This window comes from Barbus barbus, assembly GCF_936440315.1.
Source record: "Barbus barbus genome assembly, chromosome: 3".
Lineage (NCBI taxonomy): Eukaryota > Metazoa > Chordata > Actinopteri > Cypriniformes > Cyprinidae > Barbus > Barbus barbus.
In genome coordinates this window covers 29,957,086-29,982,597 of record NC_136731.1, presented here as the reverse complement: position 1 = coordinate 29,982,597, position 25,512 = coordinate 29,957,086, and the positions used below count along the sequence as shown (strand labels likewise).

General features: G+C 37.0%; 1 protein-coding gene across 6 annotated transcripts; it reads left to right on the top strand.

The window, feature by feature from the left end:
* Nucleotides 1-382: 382 nt before the first annotated feature.
* Nucleotides 383-23,756, top strand: LOC306857025 (vesicle-fusing ATPase-like; the record flags this gene model as incomplete). Of its 6 annotated transcripts, none has more annotated exons than XM_079396662.1 (22): nucleotides 383-466; nucleotides 8,319-8,404; nucleotides 10,390-10,489; nucleotides 10,901-10,940; nucleotides 11,025-11,191; nucleotides 11,282-11,389; nucleotides 11,491-11,566; nucleotides 11,663-11,818; nucleotides 11,989-12,188; nucleotides 12,287-12,452; nucleotides 14,158-14,232; nucleotides 14,341-14,528; nucleotides 14,623-14,718; nucleotides 14,826-14,982; nucleotides 15,638-15,771; nucleotides 15,927-15,993; nucleotides 17,258-17,337; nucleotides 17,475-17,609; nucleotides 18,053-18,166; nucleotides 18,516-18,571; nucleotides 18,724-18,775; nucleotides 22,752-23,756. In XM_079396662.1, exons 1-21 carry the CDS (start codon nucleotides 455-457, stop codon nucleotides 18,752-18,754), a joined length of 2,244 nt encoding a protein of 747 aa, XP_079252788.1. In that variant the 5' UTR covers nucleotides 383-454. The 6 variants fall into 6 exon arrangements, with proteins under 6 accessions (XP_079252788.1, XP_079252789.1, XP_079252792.1 ...); XM_079396664.1 differs by having other exon boundaries at nucleotides 419-475; XM_079396663.1 differs by lacking the exon at nucleotides 18,724-18,775 and having other exon boundaries at nucleotides 385-466; nucleotides 22,752-23,751.
* Between the last annotated feature and the right edge of the window lie 1,756 nt (nucleotides 23,757-25,512).

The following is a 25,512-nucleotide window of genomic DNA, read 5'->3' as shown; positions in this document are numbered from 1 at the left end:
AGAACTGACCATTTTATTAACATACAAAGTCGCTTTGGTTTTATTACGTTTAAACAAGCAACAGGTCTTCAGTTTTGTGACGCACATTAATTTAAGTATTTTATGTAAATAATTTAGATTCTAGATTTGTTTTATGAGCTAAGTCATGGCTGCAACAAACTAAACTAGGACCGTGAAACTGTAATAACCTAACGAACTGCAGTAGGTTCTAAAAATTATCTTATTAGAACGTTTTGGATCACTACGCCAATCCATGACATCATTAACTGCGTGATTCCGTAAAGAGCAACTGACTCGTTTTTTGGAACGGTTCTCTGAAATGAACTGTTCGAAAGATTCGATTCACAGTAGTGCGAAGCGTCCATGCGCATGCGCAGCACTCGCCTGTGTCGCTGTCCGCTGCTGTGGTACTGCTCTAGTACTGCTGTGTGGAGCAGCATCATCTAACGCAAACATGGCGACCCGGGTAAGATATGCTTCCATTTTAATAATTCAACGATTAAGCTTATACGACATTAAGAATTAGCGCTGAGTTTAAATGTAACATAATATTTCAACAACAATCGCTCCGGAAAAGAGCTTTAGTGTCTCGTTTTCTAAAAAACCTTTCCACAATATAACCAGCCTACAGACAGTAGCAGATGACGACACGATCACCTGTGTGCACCAATGCAGATCTGCAGCGATATTGCTGGTGTTTGGTTTAAGTTACATTATTTTTCATAGCTTGCTAATATATGGCTACTGCACAATGATACGCGGGAAGCTTTGAACAGCCTAATAATAATAATAAGCCCCCGTGAATACTTGAATCTCGATGGTGGCACATTCATTTATTTTCCAGCATTTGCGTGAATGTTGAAATAGTGGTGATTGTTGTGATTGTTTCTTGTCTGAGCCCATCGGTAAACAAGCACAAGCCTAAAAGAACCGAGGTGGTTGTCCATTTGCTTTAGCCCATCGATTCGGTACAACACGAACCAGCAGGCGGTTGTTTCATTAATCTTGTGTGTTAATATGTATGTGTACAGTAGCCATGCACCGTATTTTGTGCTGCAGAACGCTGTCGTGAAGAGTGAAATAACAGGACTGTGCTCGGTCAGCGGATTTAACCTTGACATGGCTCGCGTAATGCTCCCATAAGCTCATCACACCACACTGTTTCTGCTTCGAGAGCTCGCGAAGTATAACCTTTAGCAAGCCTGCGATTTCCCCTACAGAATCATGCTTTCGCTTCAAAATGTCCACAGAAACGCATTGCTCCACCAATAGGAATATGTAGTGCGCAAAGCTACACTCCCTCTCCGTGCTGCAGGATGGTGCGCGGTAGAGCTCAACGGGAGCTTTGCCTGTCATTGGGAAAAAATGCTTTCAAAATGGCATCATTATTGTCTTTAGTTTTATCTGTGGATGAACTGAGATTTCAGTGTTTCATTTAGGTCCTTCTTTAATTTTCTATTTATTTATTTATTTATTTACCTAGGCTACTTATTCATTCAGAATCAGAATGATCTTTATTGCCAGGTATGTTTACACATGCATGGAATTTGTTTTAGTGACAGAAGCTCCACAGTGCAACAGAATGACAGTGACGACAAGACAGATAATAAAAAGAATAATATACAAAATAGACAATGTACAAAATAGCAAAAACACAATATACAAAATAGACATTCATTCATTCAATATCAGTAATATAATATTAATAAATGTTTTTTAGTATACAAATAACAAATAATATTAATGTTAATTATGTAGTAATATCATATTTAATAATAAATGTTTATTTTTGTATTTTAAGAAAGGATTTTTAATGATAATTTCATGATTATAATATATATATATAGAGAGAGAGAGATTTTTTTTTTAATTATCGTTTAAAAAAAATTGTAGATAATGTAATTCATTCCATACTCTCTAAATGCACTGCAAAATAATAAGGGATTTTAATTATGGTGGTAATCAAGCCAAATATTATTGGGACATTAATAAACCACGATAGGTATTTGGGATGTACACTCTTAAAAATAAAGGTGCTTCAAAAGGTTCTTCAAGCGATGCCATAGAAGAACCATTTTTGGTTCCACAAAGAACCATTCAGTCAAAGGTTCTTTAAAGAACCATCTCTTCCTTACCTTTTTATAATCTGAAGAACCTTCTTTCACCACAAAGAACCTTTTGTGAAATAGAAACGTTCTTCAGATGTTAAAGTTCTTTATGGAACCATTTAGACAAAAAGGTTCTTCTATTGCATCAGGAAGCACCTTTATATTTAAGAGTGTAATTGGACAATTAGGCACAATCAAAGTGCAAAAAATAAATAACTATACATTTTTGATCAATTAAATTATATATATATATATATATATATATATATAGAGAGAGAGAGAGAGAGAGAGTGATAAATGTAGATTGCATAAAAGATTGCAGATTACACAGTCACAGTTTACTATAGCTGTCACTGTATTTAATGGCTTTAGTATGCTTAAGGTAGGAGAGAACATGCCAGTGAAAGAGCAGGTGAAAGCTGTTCAGAAATTTGTGAATGCTTGTCACACACCCACGAACAACTGTACGAAAAGATGAGCATTTATGAGTCACACAGTCTCAATTGTTTTATTAGGTCCATCATGTTCCCTGGTGCGATTCTACTCAAGAAGAAGAAATCAAGATGAGAATACAGAGAGTGAACATTGAAGAATCTGTTATTCAGGTTGTTTTTGCTGAGATGTCATTGTCAGCAGAACAAATGATTCATTCTTTTGGTTATTATGAGATATTTCTTGTAAGCTGCGCTGATCAAACTAGACCAAGCCAGACAAACTCTGTGTGGGCATCCTTCACCCACAGAGTTTGGCTCAGTGTTAAATTATTTAATACTTTCACTGCCTTCTCAGAGAGTGTATGTATGATACACAGTCTGGTTGTGTCTGTCATAAAGCTCTCTATAGATATATGTCAGAGACAGTGAGTTCTGCTCAATATCTGTTACGATGAACCAAAGGAATATGAGATTTTCTTTTGTGAGTGTCTCCCATAAGTACTGGTTGTCTCTTAAGAGTATTTCCCTTTAATTCCAATTTACCCTGCTTTAAATAAATGCTTCTGTAGCACAAATATACAGCTCTTTATTTAATCAAAAATGACTAACTGTTTGAATTAATGTATAGGTGTGTGGCATGAGCACTAGAATAACTGCCAAGCTCTAAAGTATATTAAAACTAAACGAATAATTGATGTTGTTGAGAAATCCTCCCCATCAGTTGTAGCTCTAATCAAAGGCCCTGCATGAAAGCTATTTTTTTATTGTTGTGAATGCCACAGAGCTAATTAACATCACTTTTTTTTTGGCATTGATTTCTGTCTTAAGTCTACATTTTACCCATTAAAACCAGTCTTTGCTGACATTAATGGCTTCTTACTTCAATAAACTCACAAGCAGCAATCATCATCATGCGATTATTTTACATCAAGCAGATAAATGCATCCCACATGAGCCAAAAAAAAAAAAAAAACTGATCATAAGTGATTACAAGTTTTCTCTCTGCCCAGGAAATGATTTCAACTAAGATCTCCCTCTGGGGTAATTGTAAGCAAATGATAAATAAAAAAAAAAAACTTGAAATGTGTTTCCAAAATTGCAAGTCATGGTGTAGCAGTGTAGCAGACTCATTAAACTGTCCTTTTTTGTTCTCCTTTTTAAATTTTCTTTACTAAAATACATTGTATTTATTTTTCTTTAAACTGCTTAGACTGTAGTTTTTCTCAGAATGCTTTTCAGTTAAAGCTCTATCACACCAAAAACAATTATAATAACTCTAATCATAATTATATTAGTGTCCATACCAACACATGGGATGTGGTACTGTTTGGTTGTCTGCTTCAAATGCTCAAGTTATTGATTGTCTGTCAGTGCTTTTATTATTTATCAGCTGGACAAAAAAATGTTCTGTTGTTATCGTTACAGCTGTGGCGTGGACTCTCATAGAAATAGAATTAGAATTAAACTTGATAGTTATTGTTATAGTGATCGTCCTTGGTGGAGCCTTTTGGACTTTAACCTTTTGCAGTCCGCTCTGGAATGGCATTCCTTTTCTGATGATGTCAGTTTGAAGGCTCGGGCCATGGCTTGGGCAGAATATGTTTAGCCAACCATTGAGTTTGCTGCGAGTAAAAGATGAGAAGAGAAGCTTAAAAATAAAACCACGCCCTCTATTCGGTATTCCAGTTGGGAATATGTCACTGTACTGAAATAAAGTTAGCAGCAACTTCCGGTTCACACAGACTTTGATCTTCATGTTTTGCTTGCTATATAAGGATCATCCTCCATTAAGTGTATCAGGGGTACAATCCATAAACCGAAAGTAATTCAAGCCACCTCTGCACCCCGGTGTAATCCAGTAGTCTAGCCATTTAAAGTGAAGCCGCTTATGAAATGGCCACAGAAACTAATAATTCTTAATCATATCCTCAGGGTAGATAAAGTCATTAGCTGGTTACAAGAGCAGTTGTATTCAGTCCTGTGACAGGAGGTCCTCTGTGCAGTCAGGAGTTTATTCTCGACAGTATCGATCAGGCTTCTCCTCATTCCTCATTGAATATCTCTCCAGAGGCCCAGCCTCATTAAACATGGAGAATAGTGCTGCTTGAAATAGATTTTTACTCTGACCGATGAAATGGCATGCAGCAATTTATTTTGTTTATTCAGTGCTGAATTATACTACGTTTGTCTTTCTTTTGAAGCTTTATTTTTGTTCATATATAGGCTGCAATACAGTAAAAACAGCAATAATGTGAAATACAGTATAACAATTTAAAATAAGTTTTCTAGTGTATATACTTTAAAATGTAATTTATTCCTGGGATGGCAAAGCTGAATTTTCAGTATCATTACTCCAGTCTTCAGTGTCACACGATCCTTCAGAAATCATTCTAATATGTTGTATGCTAATATGCTGATTTGCTGCTCAAGAAATATTTCTTATTATTGTCAGTGTTGAAAACATTGTGCTGCTTCACATTTTTAAGGAAACCATTATACATGTTTTTTTCAGGATTCTCTGATGAATATAAAGTTAAAAAGGAGAACATTTGCAATAGAAATCTTTTGTTACATTGTAATTGTCTTTACTGTCACTTTTGACTAAATGAATGCATCCTTGCGGATGTAATTTTTACAATTCTTACTGACCCCAAACATTTGAACTGTACATACTATACATACATATTACTATATTTTTATATTTATGTAAGTTTTTTTCTTTTTTTTTGGTATGCAAGTAATGATTTAAAAATTCTAATTAATGGCCGACATTGATTTTGGCCGATAAAATCTTTAGTCTTTTTTATTAGATTTCTGTTTTCACTAAAGATTTTTTTGTTTTTGCTTTAATCTCTCACATGTGATATATTTTTCAGCATGTGCATTAAACCTTATTAATGCAACTTTTCATATTTCAAATGACTGACGAAAGTACATACACATTCCCCTACCACATCAGGGTTTGGTTTGCCTGCGATTTGCTCTTGCTACTCCTTCAAACACACTTGCAGTTGATCCTGATTCTGCTCTGCATGCTGCCTCATGCTGCACACTCAGTTGTTTCTCAACCACACGCTGTCTTTGCTCAATGTGGTGCTGGCTCTCTCAACTGTTTGTCTTATGTCCTTCTGCCCTCCCTCTTGCTTGCGTGCATTCATTGGCCCCCAAGGTTGTAATATTTTTCAAGGTATGTATGCTTTCCGAATGCCCTCTGCCTCTGCTTGTCTCGCTTGCCAGATTGAGCTGTATGCTTCACTTGCACTAGCTTTCTGCATCGCCCTTAGTGTCCTGAGAGCTGGCAGGCTGTAACCCCTGTTGCTATGACCCTTTTTGGTAGCAACGACTCGAGGGAGCACTACAGCGGTACAATGCCCAAACTGCATCACGATGCCATAGACACAAACCATCCAACTCAAGATCATCTGCTTGTGTTCTCACTCTCACAAATAAAGGTTGATTTGAGCTTGAGTGCTAAAAGGCCAGCTGTAACGACTGAATGGTGTGAGGGCCTGTGGCGAGTTTATTATGCGTGCTGGCAGGGAGCCATGGATTATTGCTATTCTGATCTGCAACTAAAGTAGGTCTAATTCCTGGACCGCTCTTCGTTAACCGGATTATGTCAGCCTGTTGAGTTAACATCCATGCCCAAGCTTTGAATCAGATGCAAACCCTCAAAGAGCCATTTACTGTCCTCTAGTTCTGCTTCATGGCCTGGTTCTGCTTTTTTTTAGAGTGGAATAGTGCAGTGTTTACCATTATTTGTGAACATCATCAATTTGTTTTTAATTTATTAATTGTTTAATTAATTACATCAACTTCCCCTTCCCCTCCAGCAATCTGTCAATCACTGTTTGCAATTTACAAGCGGCAAAGATCCAATGATCAAATGAATTTCAGGTGGACCAAATCAAGTCCCGTTGTTTTTACACATTTGAGAAGCCATTTCTCTCAGATATGTCACAATAGGGAAGAAATGACGATCACAACTTTCTTTGTGACTTTAATTCCACTGACAGGAAAAATGGTACCTTTAGAGATACAATAGCTTGTCACTCCTCTAAAGCAAAACAGTATATATAAGTGCCTTATATGTACCGTTAAGGTACTACTGTAAAACTTTTAGGAGTAAATAAGGTACAAAGATTTGCACTTTTGTCTGTGTTATTAACTTTCTCAGTTTAGGTTACATTTCCTTTAGTTCAGTGTTTATTTCTATTTTTTCATCTTGTGCTGTCCTGTAGACATGTGTTCCTCATTATGTGCAGAAAAAGCATTGTCATGTTTTCATTCATTGTTAATTCACTGTTTAATTTTTATTGCCAGAATCTTCAGGATACTAAATTCCTGAAATTTCTCTTAAAATGTTCCAAGGATTGTAAAACATTCAGAAGTAATTTTCTCTGTCTGTCTGTATACTTTCTGACCGTTATTTGTTGCATTTTGTTAATTTGGTGAAAACTTGGCTTCTTGAACTCAAAATTGTTATTGGTAATTGAATCATTAGCTGATTACCCTGTTATTAAGATCAGCTAAAGATTGTTTACAATTTTAACTGAATATGTTAACAGTGTTAACATATTCAGCATTTTAAACTAAAAATGTATAGAAATTACCAGTAACTTTGATTAATAAATGCAGTGAAATTATTGATTTTAATTAATGTGAACTATAGCTTTAACTACATGGAAAAAAGTTTAGAAATCTGATCTGTCTAGTTTTTATTCTCTTAATCTCTAATTGTTTTCACTGAAGCTTTGTTTTCTTGTTGAGTCATTCATTATCTTTCTTTCTGTGGCACAGTTCTTTTTATTTTGTAGTCTGTTTTATTTATGGTTCTTTGGTTGGTTGCATCAACTAAAGAAGGAACAAATACAGCTAGAACACGCATGAACCTTCACTGTCAGTCTTTGCTTAAAATATTTTTTTTGTCTTTTGTGTTTCTCATTTACCCATGTTTAACGCACTGGGGCTGTCTTGTAGATTTATGATTAATTTTTTGCTACTGTTCCCTTGGCTTTTTGTTTATCGCCTCATTTGTTGTTATCTAACACTGTTTATATCAACCCCCTGGTATTGTAGGTTTGTAGGATCTGTATTGCAATAAAACATGATGCATGTGATCCTGGAAGGGATGATTAGATGAGGTCTTTAAAAGAACAATCTCAGTGCTTCGAATGTTGGACACGTTTTCAACTTGCACAGTAGAAACAGCCTTCCATCTTGCTATTTTGCACCATGGGATTTTCTGTTTTTTTAAATTCTGCAGAGAATCATGGGAACTCCTTCATATGGTGTGGTTTACTGTAAATTTTTCATGAGGAGAAAGATCTTTTCATATAAGACATGGCACCCAGTGAGCTAATATAGCAAGATGCAATTATTAAAGCTGAAGTGTGTAATTTCTGTTCCACTAGCGCCACCAAGTGAAACTGCAAAGGGGATAGTTCTCAAACAGGTTTCTTTGAATACTCTCCTAATCACCATTGGCCAGTCAAACAGATAGCCCTGCCCCCAAAGCACACCATTGGTTGAGCCAATGTTTTTCTGTGAATCTGCTCAAATAAATTTGTGGAGAGCACTATAAGAGCACTATAACACAGAGCTACAAAACTAAGGGAAGTTAACTGACGAACGGCTTTAACAAAATATAAATTACACACATCACCTTTAAGCTTCAACATCAATGGTCAGACGTCTTGTTTTCATATTAGGCAAACCTTTCTTCTGCCTCTCGCCATCTTACTCTCTCTCTTCATTATTATCTGTCTTTCTGCAGACAATGCAAGCGGCTCGATGCCCGACAGATGAGCTGTCACTGACAAACTGTGCAGTAGTGAGTGAGAAAGACCTGCAGTCTGGGCAGTGAGTATTCACCCACACCACGCAGACTCATTCATCACATTTGCACACAGAAGCCACTCAAATGGTGTGATGGCCAGTACATGTATTGATATGTGTTAGGCAGCGAGTGAACAGTCAGTTCTTGAATTTCATACATTTGATACAGGAAAAAATGGGCAAGTGAAAAGGTCTGAGTGACTTTGAAAAGGGCTAAATAATGATGATTGGGTCTTAGCATCTCAAAAACAGCATGTCTTGTGGGGTGTTCTCGTTTGGCCGTAGTCAGTACCAACCAAAATGTTGCAAGTGTAACTGGTTCTACTTCGCCTTGCTCCGAGCGGGATTCAAACCTCAGTCTCCGGCGTGGGAGGCGGCGCTCTAACAAGGAGGCTAAAGGGCACGGCCTCTAACATCAGTCGCTAGAGCACCTCTTTTTGAGATCAGGGGAGTGAAGTTTACACACACCAGCACTTACTTGCCTATGTCTGTTACACTCACCCCCCTAAACCTCACTCCCAAATGTACGGAACCAAATGTAACCGGTTCTACCTTGCCTCGCTCCTAGCGGGATTCGAACTGCGGTCTCCAGCGTGGGAGGAGGGCGCTCTAACAAGGAAGCTAAAGGTCACGGCCTCTAGCGTCAATCGCTAGAGCACCTCTTTTTGAGATCAGGGGAGTGAGGTTTACACACACCAGCACATACTTGCCTACGTCTGTTACACAAGGAAGGACAACAGATGAACAAGGCTCAGTGTTGCTTGTGGGGACCAAAGGCTAGCCTGTCTAGTCCAATAACATGAGAAAACTATTGTAGCTCAAACTGTACAAAAACATACTGGCCATGAAGTGTCAGAACACACAGTGCATCCCAGTTTGCTTTGTTTGAGGCTGACGACCTTGATGACCCCTGTCCAAAAGTGCTAAGAAATAAAAGTTACCACAGTGTCTCATGTATATAAAATGTGTGACCAAAAATGTGTTATGTAACATTTCATGTCATAACATTCTGTTCTCATGGATTTAGTAGAAAGTTATATTCCTATGGGTTTGGTAGGGGGAAAAAATGCTTGAATGAACATACCTTATAAAGGTAAAATTTACCCCTAAAAAAATCACTTCTATGGGGCTAATTCTACCCCTTAATAAAAATGATCCTGTCATTTCTTTTAAGTTGTGGATACACATTATATGTGGATTCACATGTAACATGTAGTACATACTGGTAATATCTTTATGCAGTTGCAGCATATGGGTGTATCCAACACTGTAGGAAAAGTTTCAAGCATATAATTAGTGCTCCAGGAGCAGAGCTGATGATTTTCCCCAAGTGTGTGTGTGTGTGTGTGTGTATGTCCTTGGGATGCTGAATCAGTCCAGACATTAACTCAGACTGACAGAGTCTGCCCCAGTACCTCCTGCTGATGCCTCATGTCCAAGAATATCACAGCATGAGGGCCGATTTGTGTTGCCATATTGATATATGGCATGTTAATATGTGATGTAAATTGATGTGTCCTGTAATATATACTGTATATATTTTAAAAATCAATGTTTACATTATTATTATTATACATTTATGTTTATGCAAACACTTTTATCCCAAGTGAATTGCAACAATTATTATTTATAATAATAATAATAAAATTATTAGTAATTTTGGTGGAAATAACAAATATAGTCATCAAAGCTTCCAATTAGACCCCAAATATTTAGTCATCACATATATAAATATATATTATCCATGATTATGGTTAACTTGTGCTTTAACTGAATGAATTGTTGCGTGATGTAAATTTACAAAAAAAGGAACCATTGTCAGAGGTTCACGCATATAATCCCATGTGCTAATCTCAGATTATGTTGGATTGGTGCAGTTGTAAACGTAGGCAGTACTCGACTAAAAAAAAAAAAAAACTAGTTAAAGTGATGTTTCCAGATAAAAAGTTATCATAGTTTGTGTTAAACACTGTATTTTTTTATCCTTGTGTCATTGCCTCTCTCTCCAGGCATGTGACTGTGAGGACAACACCCAGCCACAAGTTTGTGTTCACAGTGAAGTCTCACCACTCTGTGCTTCCTGGAACCGTCGCTTTCAGTTTGCCACAGGTGCAGGACTCCTGCCAAGATCTTTTACTTGTGACACAAACCCAACAGAAGACAAACACTTAACATCTTATCCAAAACAACAGCTAACCAGACATATTTAAAGGGCTATTTCACTCAAAAGTGTCTTTGGATGTTGTTTCTTCTGTGGAACACAAAAGATGATATTCAGAAGAACATTGATAACCAAACAGTTTAGGTTACCACTGACTTCCATTTTATGAACAAAAATGTTGTTGAAAATGTTTTATGTTCCACAGAAGAAAGAACTGGTTTGAAATGACACAAGTTTGAATAAATGACCATTTTAATTTTTGGGTGAACTGTCCATTTGAGTACAGATAATCAGACGGTGCTTGGGTTTTTATGGACTTTTTGCTGTTTTATTCATTCTCTTCTTACTTTTTCTTAAAGAGGAAATGGGCAGGCCTGTCCATCGGACAAGAAATAGAAGGTGTGTACATGGCTCTTGGGTGAACATTTGCACAATTTTTTAGATCAAATACTCAAAAAAATGCATTTTTTCCTGTTATTTCAGTGGCCAACTACAACTTTGACAAATCCAAGCAGTGCATTGGTGCTTTGACCATTGAGATTGACTTCCTGCAGAAGAAGAGCACCGACTCCAGTCCCTACGACTCTGACAAAATGGCTGCTGAGTTTATTCAGCATTTCAACAATCAGGGTTTCACTGTGGGGCAGCAGGTCAGAATCACGTCACAAAAACCGAATAAATGTTATCTGATGTTTAATTATACATGCTAATTTTTTTGTCTTGTGCTTTTCCTGCCATAGCTGGTCTTCAGTTTCTGTGACAAGCTCTTCGGCCTAGTTATCAAGGACATTGAGGGGATGGACCCCAGCATACTGAAGGGTGAACCACCATCTGGCAAAAAGCAAAAGGTATTGGAAAGAGAGCAGAAATATGGAATTTGCACTTTAATGTCATATAAAAAAAAATGTACACAGTTAATCATCCTTTGTTTTGACATCTAACTTCACAGATTGAGACTGGTCTGTTGATTGGAAACAGTCAAGTGATTTTTGAAAAATCAGAGAGCTCATCTCTTACTCTAGTTGGTGAGTTTTATCACACTTAAAAATACGTTTCTATGGCCAAGTAAACAGCCTTGTAACTCTGCTCTGAATTTTCCTCTTTGTCCTCATGCTCACCAGGCAAGGCCAAGACCAAAGAAGCCCGTCAGGCTATCATTAACCCTGACTGGAACTTTGAGAAAATGGGCATCGGTGGTCTAGACAAGGAATTCTCTGATATCTTCCGCAGGGCCTTTGCCTCTCGAGTTTTCCCGCCAGACATTGTGGAGCAAATGGGTTTGTGCTGTCTTCACTTTCAATTTTTGTTATGTAATCTCGTAAAAAGCAAAATGGTTCGTTTATGTTGATGTTTGTAAGCATTATAAACGCATTACTTGGATGCACTGACTGTGTATAATGTCTGTTTTTTGAGTGTCTTTTGTAAAAGTGAGTTGTTTTCTCTGCAGGTTGTAAGCATGTGAAAGGCATCCTGCTCTTTGGTCCTCCTGGCTGTGGTAAAACACTGATGGCCAGGCAGATCGGTAAGATGCTGAACGCCAGAGAGCCAAAGATAGTCAACGGACCAGAGATCCTCAACAAGTATGTGGGTGAATCTGAGGCCAACATTAGGAAACTGTTCGCAGATGCTGAGGAGGAACAGAAAAGGGTGAGATGACAAACTGCCCTCTTAAAGGCACTGTCCTTATGATCCCATACATTATTGTACTATAGTATACTATACTTCTTTTGTGTTTTTCTCTGCAGTTGGGTGCTAACAGTGGCCTGCATATCATCATCTTTGATGAACTGGATGCTATCTGTAAGCAGCGTGGTACAGGTGCCAGCAGCACAGGTGTGCACGACACTGTGGTCAACCAGCTCCTGTCCAAGATCGATGGAGTGGAGCAGCTCAACAACATCCTCGTCATCGGTGAATAGGAGCAGCTAATATATGTTCTGTTGCTTTGCGATATTTAGTAGTCATAAAAGAGCTCTAAATCTATGATTGCATAGAAAGTTTAATACTACATACCAAGCTTTTCACAAAATTATTGTGACTTTTGAAGAACAAAAAAAAGATTGATTAACGTACAATTTTTTTTTAATAATGATAAGTTTTTAATAACAAAAAATATTATATAACTTAATTATATAAAATTATATAATAAACTTTTACTATTGCTGAAAGCTAAACATTTTTATAATATAAATTAATAATAACAACAATAACTTTTTTTGTACTATTATTATTGTTATTTAAATTGATAAGTAATCTAATGTGACTTGAAAGAAATGATTCATAAAAAGTAGTTTTTAATAATAATAAAAGCATTATATAATAAACACTTATTATTATTGAAAGTGCAGCGTGTTTAGCGTGTCACACTAGCGTAACGTTCAGTATGGGCCAACTGATCAGAAGAAAGATGTGACTACTGGAGAGAGGAAGACAGCACAGCAGGTGAGTGAACAATCAATACAAAGTCTTGTTTTCTGATTCAGTTTGATTTTGTATTCGGAGAAAAATGTACTCTTTAGCTTTTTGCTCAAAATGTGTGAATCACATAGGTAAACAATTAAAGTACAATAAATGATAATATCCACACTCTTGTTGGGTTTTTTACAGATACGTGGACTCAGTTTTGGACAGCATTTCTGAACACTTTCGACTCAATTGGAAACAGATTCTCATACACTTATGAATAATAAAAGAATAAAATAAAACTCGTGTAAAAATTCAACACTGTGTCAGATTCTTTGTAACAACAAAATGAAAGAAAACAATAGACAATGCTTTCACACAAAATATTGTTATCAGTAACTTGAATACCTCAACAATGCGATCAAATAGACAATCAGTTTGATTCAATATACAGAATGAAGTTCTGAATTTTCACTTTCAGTTGCAAATGAACCACTTTCTCCTCAAAACTTAATGATCTGTCCAATGTGAATCAGAGGCTCAACATTTGACATAAATTCTGTTAACCCGAGTTCATGAATTGAATAGATGAGTTCAGAAAACTGTTGATTCTTTTAGAATAGTTCAGGATCACAATTAATGTCTTTCGTTGAGAAATCAAAAAGGAAAAAATAGAAAAAACAAGATGATCTCAATGAGTCCGAGTCCCGTTTGTCAAAAAGTAAAAGAAAGAATCCTCCTACCAGTTTGATGGCTCAAAACACTGTTTAACAGAGGAAACGGTTCCGTGGGTGGCCCGCCATGTACAAACTGCACCTCGTGCGTCCAGCATGAATCAGGGCAGGGCTGCCGTAGGGGTCGGGGGGGGGGTTAGGGCGATTCTAAGGGCCCGACGATGGGAGGGCTCTGATTGGGAAACGTGATTTCTACCGAGAGGGGAACGCTAGAGTCACCATTATTATTATTATTATTAAAATATTTTATAACAATAATCCAATTTTCATAAAATAATCAATTATATTTTTAATAATACATTTTTTTAACAACAACAACAAATAATAATAATAATAATCACCATTAATATTATTATTACTATTAGTAAATATGAAATTACTGTCAAGTTTTTATTATGTTATTCATATTAAAATTAACTGAAAGTCTCAAATAAAAGCTTAGGTTTTTTCTAACCTTTGCATTTGTCTTTGTCTGAAAGGCATGACCAACAGGCCTGACCTGATAGATGAAGCTTTGATGAGACCTGGCCGATTTGAAGTAAAGATGGAAATTGGTAGGACCTCAAAGACTTGCCCTTTGTTTAGCAACAACGACAAGAAAAATTCAACACTCTCTCCATCACCGTTCATTCTTACCTATTTGTCTACGTCTTATCACCCAGGTTTGCCAGATGAAAAGGGCCGTGTTCAGATCCTGAACATTCACACATGTAAGATGCGTGAGTTTAACCTCTTGTCTGGTGATGTGGATGTTAAAGAACTGGCTGCCGAGACCAAGAACTACAGTGGAGCTGAACTGGAGGGCCTGGTCAGAGCTGCCCAGTCTACTGCCATGAACCGCCACATTAAGGTACAACATATAATGATCTATGCATTCCTTATCAAGGATATACTTTCATAATACTCCATCTGAAACGTCTAAACTGAATCGAATTGTATTCCAGGCCACATCTACTGTAGAGGTGGACATGGAGCGAGCAGAGAAGCTGCAAGTCACCCGAACAGATTTCATGGCGTCCTTGAATAATGACATTAAACCTGTAAGTGAATGATTAATAGCTTTCATCAGCAGAAGGATTGCAGAGTTCAGAGAAACTTAGTAGCTGAACTCATCGAGCGAAACCATTTTATCTTGTACTTTTGTCAGGCTTTTGGCACCAACCAGGAAGACTATTGCAGTTACATCATGAACGGCATCATTAAGTGGGGTGATCCAGTGACCCGAGTGCTGGAGGACGGAGAGCTGCTGGTGCAGCAGACTAAGAACAGCGACCGCACTCCACTCGTGTCTATGCTTCTTGAGGGTGAGTCTTCATTTTTAACATCAAAGTATGCTGACTGTTCATCATAACACAGGAAGGACGCCCCATGAATGATCTTCTCACAGAATTGTATGCTAATATTACGAAAACGTTCAGCAAATATTAACATCACAAGGACCTTCTGAGAATGTTGTTCTCTCAACATTATTAGAAAGCTCATCAAGTACATATAATATCACAAGGATGTTCCATAAATGTTGTTCTCACGTTTTATAATAACGTTCTGAAAACATTCAGCATCATAATGACATTCAGACAATGTTCTAAGAATGTTGTTCTCTCAACATTATTGTAATGTTCATCAAGAATAAAATAACATCATGAGGATGTTCTATGAATGTTATCCTCACAATATTTTATGCTAACATTGCAAAGTATTTTATTGTAATATTATCAGAATTTTCAAGAATCATCAAGTAAAAAATAACATCATTAGAAGATTACACACATATATCTAATGTAAATAATGTTATAAGAAAATTCCATAAACACTATTTTGAGAATGTTTTGTTTTAACATTTACATAACCTTTACAAAATGTTAGTGAGAGTAGCCTATTTTGTTAGGTAGGATTATCTCTGTTCCAATCCGATGTAGACTATTTTTCAGTCCTGACACACCATGTTTTTTGCCTCAGGACCTCCTCACAGTGGAAAGACAGCCCTGGCTGCCAAAATCTCAGAGGACTCGCAGTTCCCCTTCATTAAGATCTGCTCTCCAGACAAGATGATTGGCCACTCAGAGATCTCCAAATGCCAGGCAATCAAGAAGGTTAGTGGTAACATACTGTATGCTCATAAAGTTTAATATCATTTTAATTTAAATGTTACATTTTTACTCATGCAATCTATTCACATTTTTTATACTCAAAGCCAAAGTTATTGCATTGCACACTATCATTAAAAATGTTCCATATTTCTTCTCAGGTCTTTGACGATGCTTACAAGTCTCAGCTCAGCTGTGTTGTGGTTGATGACATTGAGCGTCTCTTAGGTTAGACTGTTTTATTATTTAAATGGTTGAATTTTTTTTATTAAAGTAGGGGTCTTCAACAGGGAAAACTGCCAATAATTGTTTGATTTTTAATCCGTTTTTAATCAGAAAAAAAGAATATATGCCTTAAGTTGAGTTTGAATGTCCCTTGTAAAAACGTTTTATACACTATATGGACAAAAGTATTGGGTCACCCCCTTCTATTGAACATGTTTGACTACTTTAGTAATTTCTATGAGTACAAATCTTGATTTTTAAACGTATAATGATGTTTTAAGGAATTGTGTGCTTCTAATTTTATAGCAACAGTTTGGACAGAACCCTTTTCTATTGCCTCTGTGTATAAGGCACGGTTCAAAAAGACATGATTGATTCAGTCAGTGTGGAAGAACTTGACTCGTCTGCAGAAAGCCAAGTCCTGATCCAAGCTGAACTCCTCTGGTGTGACTTTAAATGCAGACCTTGAGCCAAAAACTCATCACCAAACACCAAGAATATCATTATATGCTTTAACATTAAGATGCTTTAACATTAAGGGGGTGTCCCAATACTTTTGTCCATATAGTTTATTTAAAATGTGTTTATTTCATACTATGTGTAGTTCAAATCTATTATATTGACATATCTACATATTTACTGACATATCGTTTGAGACTTACTGATACAAAAATGATAATCAAACTTTATTTGGAGTACTACTTGTGCACAATGCACATTTCTTAATATCAAGCTTAAAATGTGTTTTAATGTCACTATTGAAGATTGTATGATCTTTGAATAATATTGGTCTTTAAATGCAAGATATTTCAAGTGTGCCTGAAGTATACTTGCAGTAATTCCACTTTAGTACAACCAAATATACTTCAGTATATCTTTAGGTGGACTTCAGCACAATTAAACTGCATCAGATACAAAATGAGTTGTTTCAGTGTAGCAGACTTTAAGTATACCAGTTTAGTATACCAAAAGTACAATTGCAGGGTATTTTTATTAAGCACATAAATATGTAAATGTATGTGTAGTATACTTAGAATGAAATAAATGTATTTCAAATACCTTTTTGTTATATTTATTTTTCACTAGGGGTATCTTTAACTAAAGTCGACAAGAAAATGTTTCATTGTCCCTCCCACATTAAAATGTAGATAAAACCAATGCACAAGTATATGACTCTGTACTTGAAGTGGTGAAGACCCCTAATTAAAAAAAAAAAAAAAATGCTATATTACACTATTAATGGTATTCTAATAATTATGTGAAACAGATTACGTGCCGATTGGTCCTCGATTCTCCAACCTGGTTCTTCAGGCCCTGCTGGTTTTGCTGAAGAAGACTCCACCTCATGTAAATTCTGATGCTTTTACATATGGGTCATATATGTACATATGCGACGGTGTTTTAATCTTTTTTTTATCATTGAATGCATTTATCTTGTTAGATTATGGGCATAAAACGTCTGGTGTTCTTCTCTTGACCTTAAGGGTCGTAAGCTGCTGATCATCGGCACCACCAGCCGTAAAGATGTGCTGCAGGAGATGGAGATGCTGGATGCGTTCAGCACCACCATCCATGTGCAGAATATCTCCAGTGGGGACCATCTGGTTGAAGCTCTAGAGGTGAGATCAAATGAAAGTCAGAGCTTATTTCTGTACTATCTTCTATCTATCTATCTATCTATCTATCTATCTATCTATCTATCTATCTATCTATCTATCTATCTATCTATCTATCTATCTATCTATCTATCTATCTATCTATCTATCTATCTATCTATCTATCTGTCTGTCTGTCTGTCTGTCTGTCTGTCTGTCTGTCTGTCTGTCTGTCTGTCTGTCTATCTATCTATCTATCTATCTATCTATCTATCTATCTATCTATCTATCTATCTATCTATCTGGACATGAAATCAGGAGACAGGATGTTATTTCAGGATTCTAGTTTATTTATTTAATGTTGTTTCAGCATTTGCCAGTAGAGGGCGATACCACCCTTTCTGTCACTTCATTTACATGCACAAAATGTTACTATCATACTTAGCTTTTTTTCTGTTAATTTCAAGCTCCTGGGCAGCTTCACAGATGCTGAGAGAACCACCATTGCCCAGCATGTGAAAGGAAAAAGAGTGTGGATTGGCATTAAAAAGCTTCTCATGCTTATTGAGATGTCTCTGCAGGTAAGCCTTAGTCTGTAAATACTGAACCATTAAGAGTCTCTCACTCCCATTAAATATTTGGATTTTTTTCTGCTAGAAGTATTCACTTAGAAATTCTCTCTAATTCATGTGGACTAGAACTTTAATGAGCTCAAGCTTCTTGCTTCTTGAAATGTGGTCTAAATAATTTAATTTATTTGCTGTGCTTTTTATAGCCGTTTCATGCACCGAAGAATCTGACACTACATCTAAAGTGCTGTCTAGCAATTTCATGAGCTCACTTCATCTTGTGACAGAGTCACATGCAGAGAACCATAAACGTGAAAACGAAAGTTTATTTATAGCATGTTGTGTTTACTGTCCTCTTTAGATGGATCAGGAGTACAGAGTCAGCAAGTTCCTCTCTCTACTCAAAAACGAAGGAGCGTGAGTACACCACTATGTTCATCATATGTTGCATATTTGGCACAACAATGTCTAATAAAAGAGTTATTGCCACAGACTCACTGGATCACAAACCTGATGGGGAGTTAAACAGGCATTAAGCTTGTTTTATACTTGATTTTCTTAATTGACAGGCTGGATGAGAACAATCACATCCGAATTTAACTCTGCTGGTGAAAACTGATGGTAAGGTGTCATGGTAACTATGAGTGCTGTATTTAGAGACATCAGAGTAGTTGCTTTGAAATGTCTTGATCCTTAGTGTATCACAGTCATATCACCCTGTAGCCCAAGACTGGTTGCCCACTGAAGCTAAGCAGGGTTGAGCCTGGTCAGTACCTGGATGGGAGACCTCCGGTGAAAACTAGGTTGCTGCTGGAAGAGGTGTTAGTGAGGCCAGCAGGGGGTCCTAACGCCCCAGTATAGTGACGGGGACACTATACTGTCAAAAAAGCACCGTCTTTCGGATGAGACGTTAAACCGAGGTCCTGACTCTCTGTGGTCATTAAAAAAATCCCAGGATGTCTTTTGAAAAGAGTAGAGGTGTGACCTCAGCATCCTGGCCAAATTTCCCCATTGGCCTCTGACCATCATGGCCTCCTAATCATCCCCTTACACTGATTGGCTTCATCACTCTGTCTCCTCTCCACCAGTAAGCTGGTGTGTGGTGGGCGTTCTGACGCACTATGGCTGCCGTCGCATCATCCAGGTGGATGCTGCACACTGGTGGTGGACGAGGAGACACCACCCCTCACAATGTAGAGCGCTTTGAGTGCTTAGAAAAGCAGAAAACGCTATATAAATGTAATGAATTATTATTATTATTAGTGTTTCCCTTATTAAAGATACAGAACCTTAAAACTAGTATCCTATAGAAATTCCAAGCCAGGCAGAACCCGACCTCTTCATGTGCTTTAATAGCTGCTTCGGAAAGCTTTGGGTCAGTAAGATTTTTTTTTATTTAACAAGGATGCATTCAATTGATCAAAAGCAACAGCAAATACATTCATAATGTTACAAAAGATTTTTATATAAAATAAATGCTGTTCTTTTTAACTTTTTATTCACTTTGGAATCATGAAAAATATATCACAGTTTCCAACAAAAATTTTAAGCAGCACAACTGTTTTCCGCGTTAACAATGAGAATAAATGTTTCCTCCTTTGACATCACAGGAATATTACATTTTTAAATAATTTTTAATGAAATAGAGTAATTTTAAATTGTACTAATATTTCTGAATATTACTGTTACTTGAATATTACTGTGTTACTGCAGCTTTGGTGAGACTTAAAAATAAACATAAAAAAAAAAACTATTTACCACAAAACATTTGAGTATCACCTTATAAATGATCATTTAATGTTGTGATTATTAGATATGTTATACCACACATTTAAATATTCAGTGAGATATTACATATACAATTGTTTAGATCTTCCTGCTCAGGGCCTGTAGAGATCAGACTTTTCCACTGTAAATCATCACCGATTATATTTACAAGTGATTCAGTCTAGTGAAAGTCAACATGCTGTTTTCAACTCATTCTAGAATCAGACATATTTTCAGGTGACACAAAATATTCAGGAAAAAGGAATGGGAAGAAGGAAAAAAAGAGCACATACAATTTGTATCACAATAGAGTGCACATATTATTTTCACAACAAGGATAGTTTTCACATGATGCTTTTACTAGGTGTTAGTACATTTAAATTATTATTAGTGCTGTCAAATGATTAATGGAGATTAGTCGCATCCAAAATAAAACTTTTTGTTTACATAATATATGTGTGTGAACTGTGTATATTTATTATGTATATACAGAGGGGCAAATAATTATTTGATACACTGCCGATTTTTCCCACTTACAAACAATGGAGAGATCTGTAATTTTCATCGTAGGTACACCTCAGCTGTGAGAGAAAAAATCCAGAAAATCACATTGTATGATTTTTAAATATTTAACTTCCATTTTATTGCATGAAATAAGTATTTGATCACCTACCAACCAGCAAGAATTCTGGCTCTCACAGAACTGTTAGTTTGTCTTTAAGAAGCCCTCCTATCCTCTACTCATTACCTGTATTAATTGCACCTGTTTTAACTCGTTACCTGTATAAAAGACACCTGTTCTCACACTCAATCAATCAGACTCCAACCTCTCCACTATGGGAAAGACCAAAGAGCTGTCGAAGGACACGAGGGACAAAATTGTAGACCTGCACAAGGCTGGGATGGGCTACAGGACAATAGGCAAACAGCTTGGTGAGAAGGAAACAACTGTTGGTGCAATTTTTAGAAAATGGAAGAAATTCAAGATGACTGTCAATCTCCCTCGGACTGAGGCTCCTTGCAAGATCTCGCCTCGTGGAGTATCAATGATCCTGAGAAAGGTGAGGGATCAGCCTAGAACTACACAGGAGGACCTGGTTAATGACCTGAAGAGAGCTGGGACCACAGTCTCAATGGTTACCATTAGTAACACACTACACCGTCATGGATTCAAATCCTGCAGCACGCGCAAGGTCCCCCTGCTCAAGCCAGCACATGTCCAGGCCCGTCTGAAGTTTGCCAAAGACCACCTGGATCAGGGATGGGCAACTTCGGTCCTGGAGGGCCGGTGTCCTGCAGAGTTTAGCTCCAACCCTAATCAACCACACCTGTCTGTAATTTTCTAGTGATCTTGAAGACATTGATTAGCTTCTTCAGGTGTGTTTGATTAGGGTTGGAGCTAAACTCTGCAGGACACCGGCCCTCCAGGACCGAAGTTGCCCATACCTGATCTGGATGATCCAGAGGAAGCATGGGAGAAGGTCATGTGGTCAGATGAGACCAAAATAGAACTTTTTCGTATGAACTCCACTCGCCGTGTTTGGAGGAAGAAGGATGAGTCCCAAGAACACCATCCCAACTGTGAAGCATGGGGGTGGAAACGTGCTTTGGGGATGCGTTTCTGCAAAGGACTGCACCGTATTGAGAGGAGGATGGATGGGGCCATGTATCGCGAGATTTTGGGCAACAACCTCCTTCCCTCGGTAAGAGCATTGAAGATGGGTTGTGGCTGGGTCTTCCAGCATAACAATGACCCCAAACACACAGCAAGGGCAACTAAGGAGTGGCTCCGTAAGAAGCATTTCAAGGTCCTGGAGTGGCCTAGCCAGTCTCCAGACCTGAACACAAAATCTATGGAGGGAGCTGAAACTCCGTGTTGCCCAGCGACAGCCCCAAAACCTGAAAGATCTGGAGAAGACCTGCATGTAGGAGTGGGCCAAAATCCCTGCTGCAGTGTGTGCAAACCTGGTCAAGAACGACAGGAAACGTCTGACCTCTGTAATTGTAAACAAAGGTACCAAATTTTAAGTTCTATTTTTCTATTATATCAAATACTTATTTCATGCAATAAAATGGAAACCAATTATTCAAAAATCATACAATGTGATTTTCTGGATTTTATTTTTTAGATTCTGTCTCTCACAGTTGAGGTATACCTACGATGAAAATTACAGATCTCTCCATTCTTTGGAAGTGGGAAAACTTGAAAAATCGGCAGTGCATTAAATACTTACTTGCCCCACTGTATAAATGCACACTCATACAATATATATTTTCAAAATATTTAAACTTATTTTGGATGCGATTAATCACCATTAATGGTTTGACGGCACTAATTATTATATAAAATTTAATATTATTTGAATAGTGAAAATTGTTTTTAATTTTGCACTTTTGTGTCAAATGCTTTTATCAACTAAACCTCTATATGCAGAGTAAAATGGCCAAAAATTTATGAGTATAACATAAATTTGGAAAAAAGCTTTTAATTTCATGGCAACTTTAAAGGGTTGTTAAGAATTAGGAATATTACGAATATAACAAATGTTTTTATTTAGAACAAACATGCACAAGAGTAGAAATGTGCATTAAGAAAGAAAGTAGGGTTCTTTTTGAACTTTATCTCTTAGAAAAAGAGTCAATATTGGTAGTGATTGACTTTCAGATGGAAGCCATCAAAGTCACAGAGTCTTTGTGCCAGAGCTTGTCTGTAAATTTGGATTGTGCCCAAACACCAAGGGGCTGAGGTGAAACCCAAAACCAACCGACATACACAGTCCCACAGAGTAAACTCTCTGCGCCTCTTCATGCTCCATCCTTCTCTCCGCAGAGATCGTGGTTTCTATGAGTAAGAGAAGACCGGAGAGAGGGACGGCCACTCTGTTCCTCCCAGCTGCATGTTCCCCTGGCAACTATGAGCAAACTCCACCCAAACAACACCCTCACAATACTGATAACCTGACGGAGATCACACAGCCGTCCCTCATATCAAACCAGTATCAAATATCGTCTTGTGCTTTGTGTAATATTTCTGTACGCTGTGTGTTTACATGAATATCCCTTTCGATCTACTCGAAGCCATGAAGATGTAAAAAATCTGATTAAACAATATGTGTATATGCTGCTGGATGCAGAACATATATAGCAAATCTATATCATGCAACATGTGAATCTCTAAGTAGGATATAAGAAAGCTGTTGGTGTGTGTATATACCGTAGTGAAGATGAGCTGTGCTGTTCGTAGTGTGCATACGCTGAACCCTTCCTTTGTGATTGTGGTAACACAAGAAAACAACATATAGATCACAGTGTTATTTGATATTGTACATAGGTTCAAATATGACAATTCGATTTGTTTCGTTTGTTTCAGTTGTATGTAGATTTAGTTTACTGTGCCAGAGCTGGAAATATATAGTATATCTATGTAAACTAGTGTTGGAGAAGCCAGCACTTTGAAAACAACCTTCTACTGTGGATTGATAATCTGTTGTGGTCACTACATGAGTGTGTGTGTGTGTGTGTGTGTGTGTGTGTGTGTGTGTGTATGTGAGTGAATGTATCAACAAAAGATCAGCTTTCGAGTGAACTAATTTGTGTGGCTGTATTCATCTGTGTAAGTGTAGTGTGGGTAGATATTGTTTTTGAAATGAATATTCATGACAATGTTGTTTTATGTATTTTTTTGCCTGCCCATTCATTCATATGGTTTCTGTGACCAGTGTTCAATGTCCAGAGCTTTTTGATCTGTTATGACTATTGGAGATGTACGGCCAGATGCAAAATTGTGTTACTGCAATAAAAAAAAACAGGCTCTCAGTAAGAGTTCAGTCATTTTTGTGCTGTTGTATATTCATTCTATTGCTATGCTAATGTAGCCATCTCAACAGGCATCTTCTAGTGCTATTACTGTTGTAATAATGCATTTAAAAATATAAATTAAATTAATGAATTATTATTAATATATCTTCCTAAATTAAATGGTAAAAAATGTGTTTGTATTATTCAGTGACTTTTTATGAGTCGTTGAATCATTTAATCAACTGATTCATTAAGCAATGAAACAAGTCTGTTAATGAATGAATCCCTGAATCATTTACTCAACCAATTTTCTTAAAATCAGTGTCATTCATGAACAAAACCCTCAGTAACCAGCACTATACTGTTACTTGATATTAACCTCTTTATATAACTTTTGTGTCACAGTAATAGTATACTCTAATTTAAATGAATTAGTTGATCTTAAAGTTGTATGTCTTTAACTGCAACATGATACTGATGTAATATGTGAAGAGCTTCTCCGTTGCTTAGGTCTTTGAGCTCTCAGTTTTATTCAGCTGGTGGCAGCAGAGTCCATTTAGTGCAGCTATGATTCTACCATCTGAGATGCTCTCCTAAATTATGAATAGTATACATAAAAAAAAAATACATTTGGACATCAATGACATGTTGACTCAGAAATGGAAACTAAATAAGCCAGATGAGTCTCAGATTGTTTTTCAGAAAGCAAGTCACTGCACTGATTAAAATATTAACCAAGCAGGTTCCTTGTTTTAACATGTTTTTATAAGAAAATAATTATTTTGCTATACCACAGTTTTCCTTTTGTGCTTTATTTTCTCAGCTAATCTCTTCCAAATGAGCCCTTCTAAAATCAAGAAAAACAGCACATTATCTTAGGCTGGTTTAAAGCAGGGATGAGATAACAAACACAGTACATGTCATCATTTCAGGCTTCCATAGCTGTGATAAGACAGCCCCCTGTGGGGTAAATCTTGAATGCTCTTTAGTGTTTTAACCACATGTAATTCATGCAAAGGTTTAGATTAATAGTTAAGCATTGAGCATGCGAGAACAAGACCAAACATCTGGTGAATCACTGCATTCCTGACATGTAGAAAGATCTTCTTCTTTGTGTTAGAAGGTCTTTAAAAAATGAAAGAGCTCTCTTTAAAAGTGTGCTCATTGTTATCTAATTGATATGCAGGATGTGATATCCTTTTATAAGCATGAGCAATAATAAATAAGAACATGAGGTTCAAACAGGAAGATCATAACGATCTGCTCTTAAAAGCACTGACTGCACGTCGACTGCAGCAGAAAGAACTTGAGCATAATAACAAGCATGTCTACAGTTACTAAGTGGGTGTAATATTTGCAGCTACCCATGTGCAAGAGATTCATCTTTCAACAGAAGTGGAGGAACGAGTTCTGAAAGGTTGCCCTTGATTTCATTTGTACTTCAACAATTCTATTTCATTTCAAGTACAAATGTGGGTGGAACTGAGCGTGACATTTAGAGTTATTCTCTGGAACGCTTGATTCTGATTGGTCAATCGCAACATTCAGCGGACAGGTAATAGTCTTTAACGTTAACACTAAAACCGGAAATGCTTTCGTGTTTCTCTTATCACACCACGCTTGTTTTATAGAATGCAACTAGTACCATCTAATTTTATCGATTATAATGCGTAAATGACCTCAGAAGACTCGAGCAGGCTATTATTTTGCTGTAGTATTGTTGCAGTGTATATCTTGTTGCTACGCCGATGGTTTCACTTTCACTAATGGACTTTTTTTTTTTTGTCTTAGCA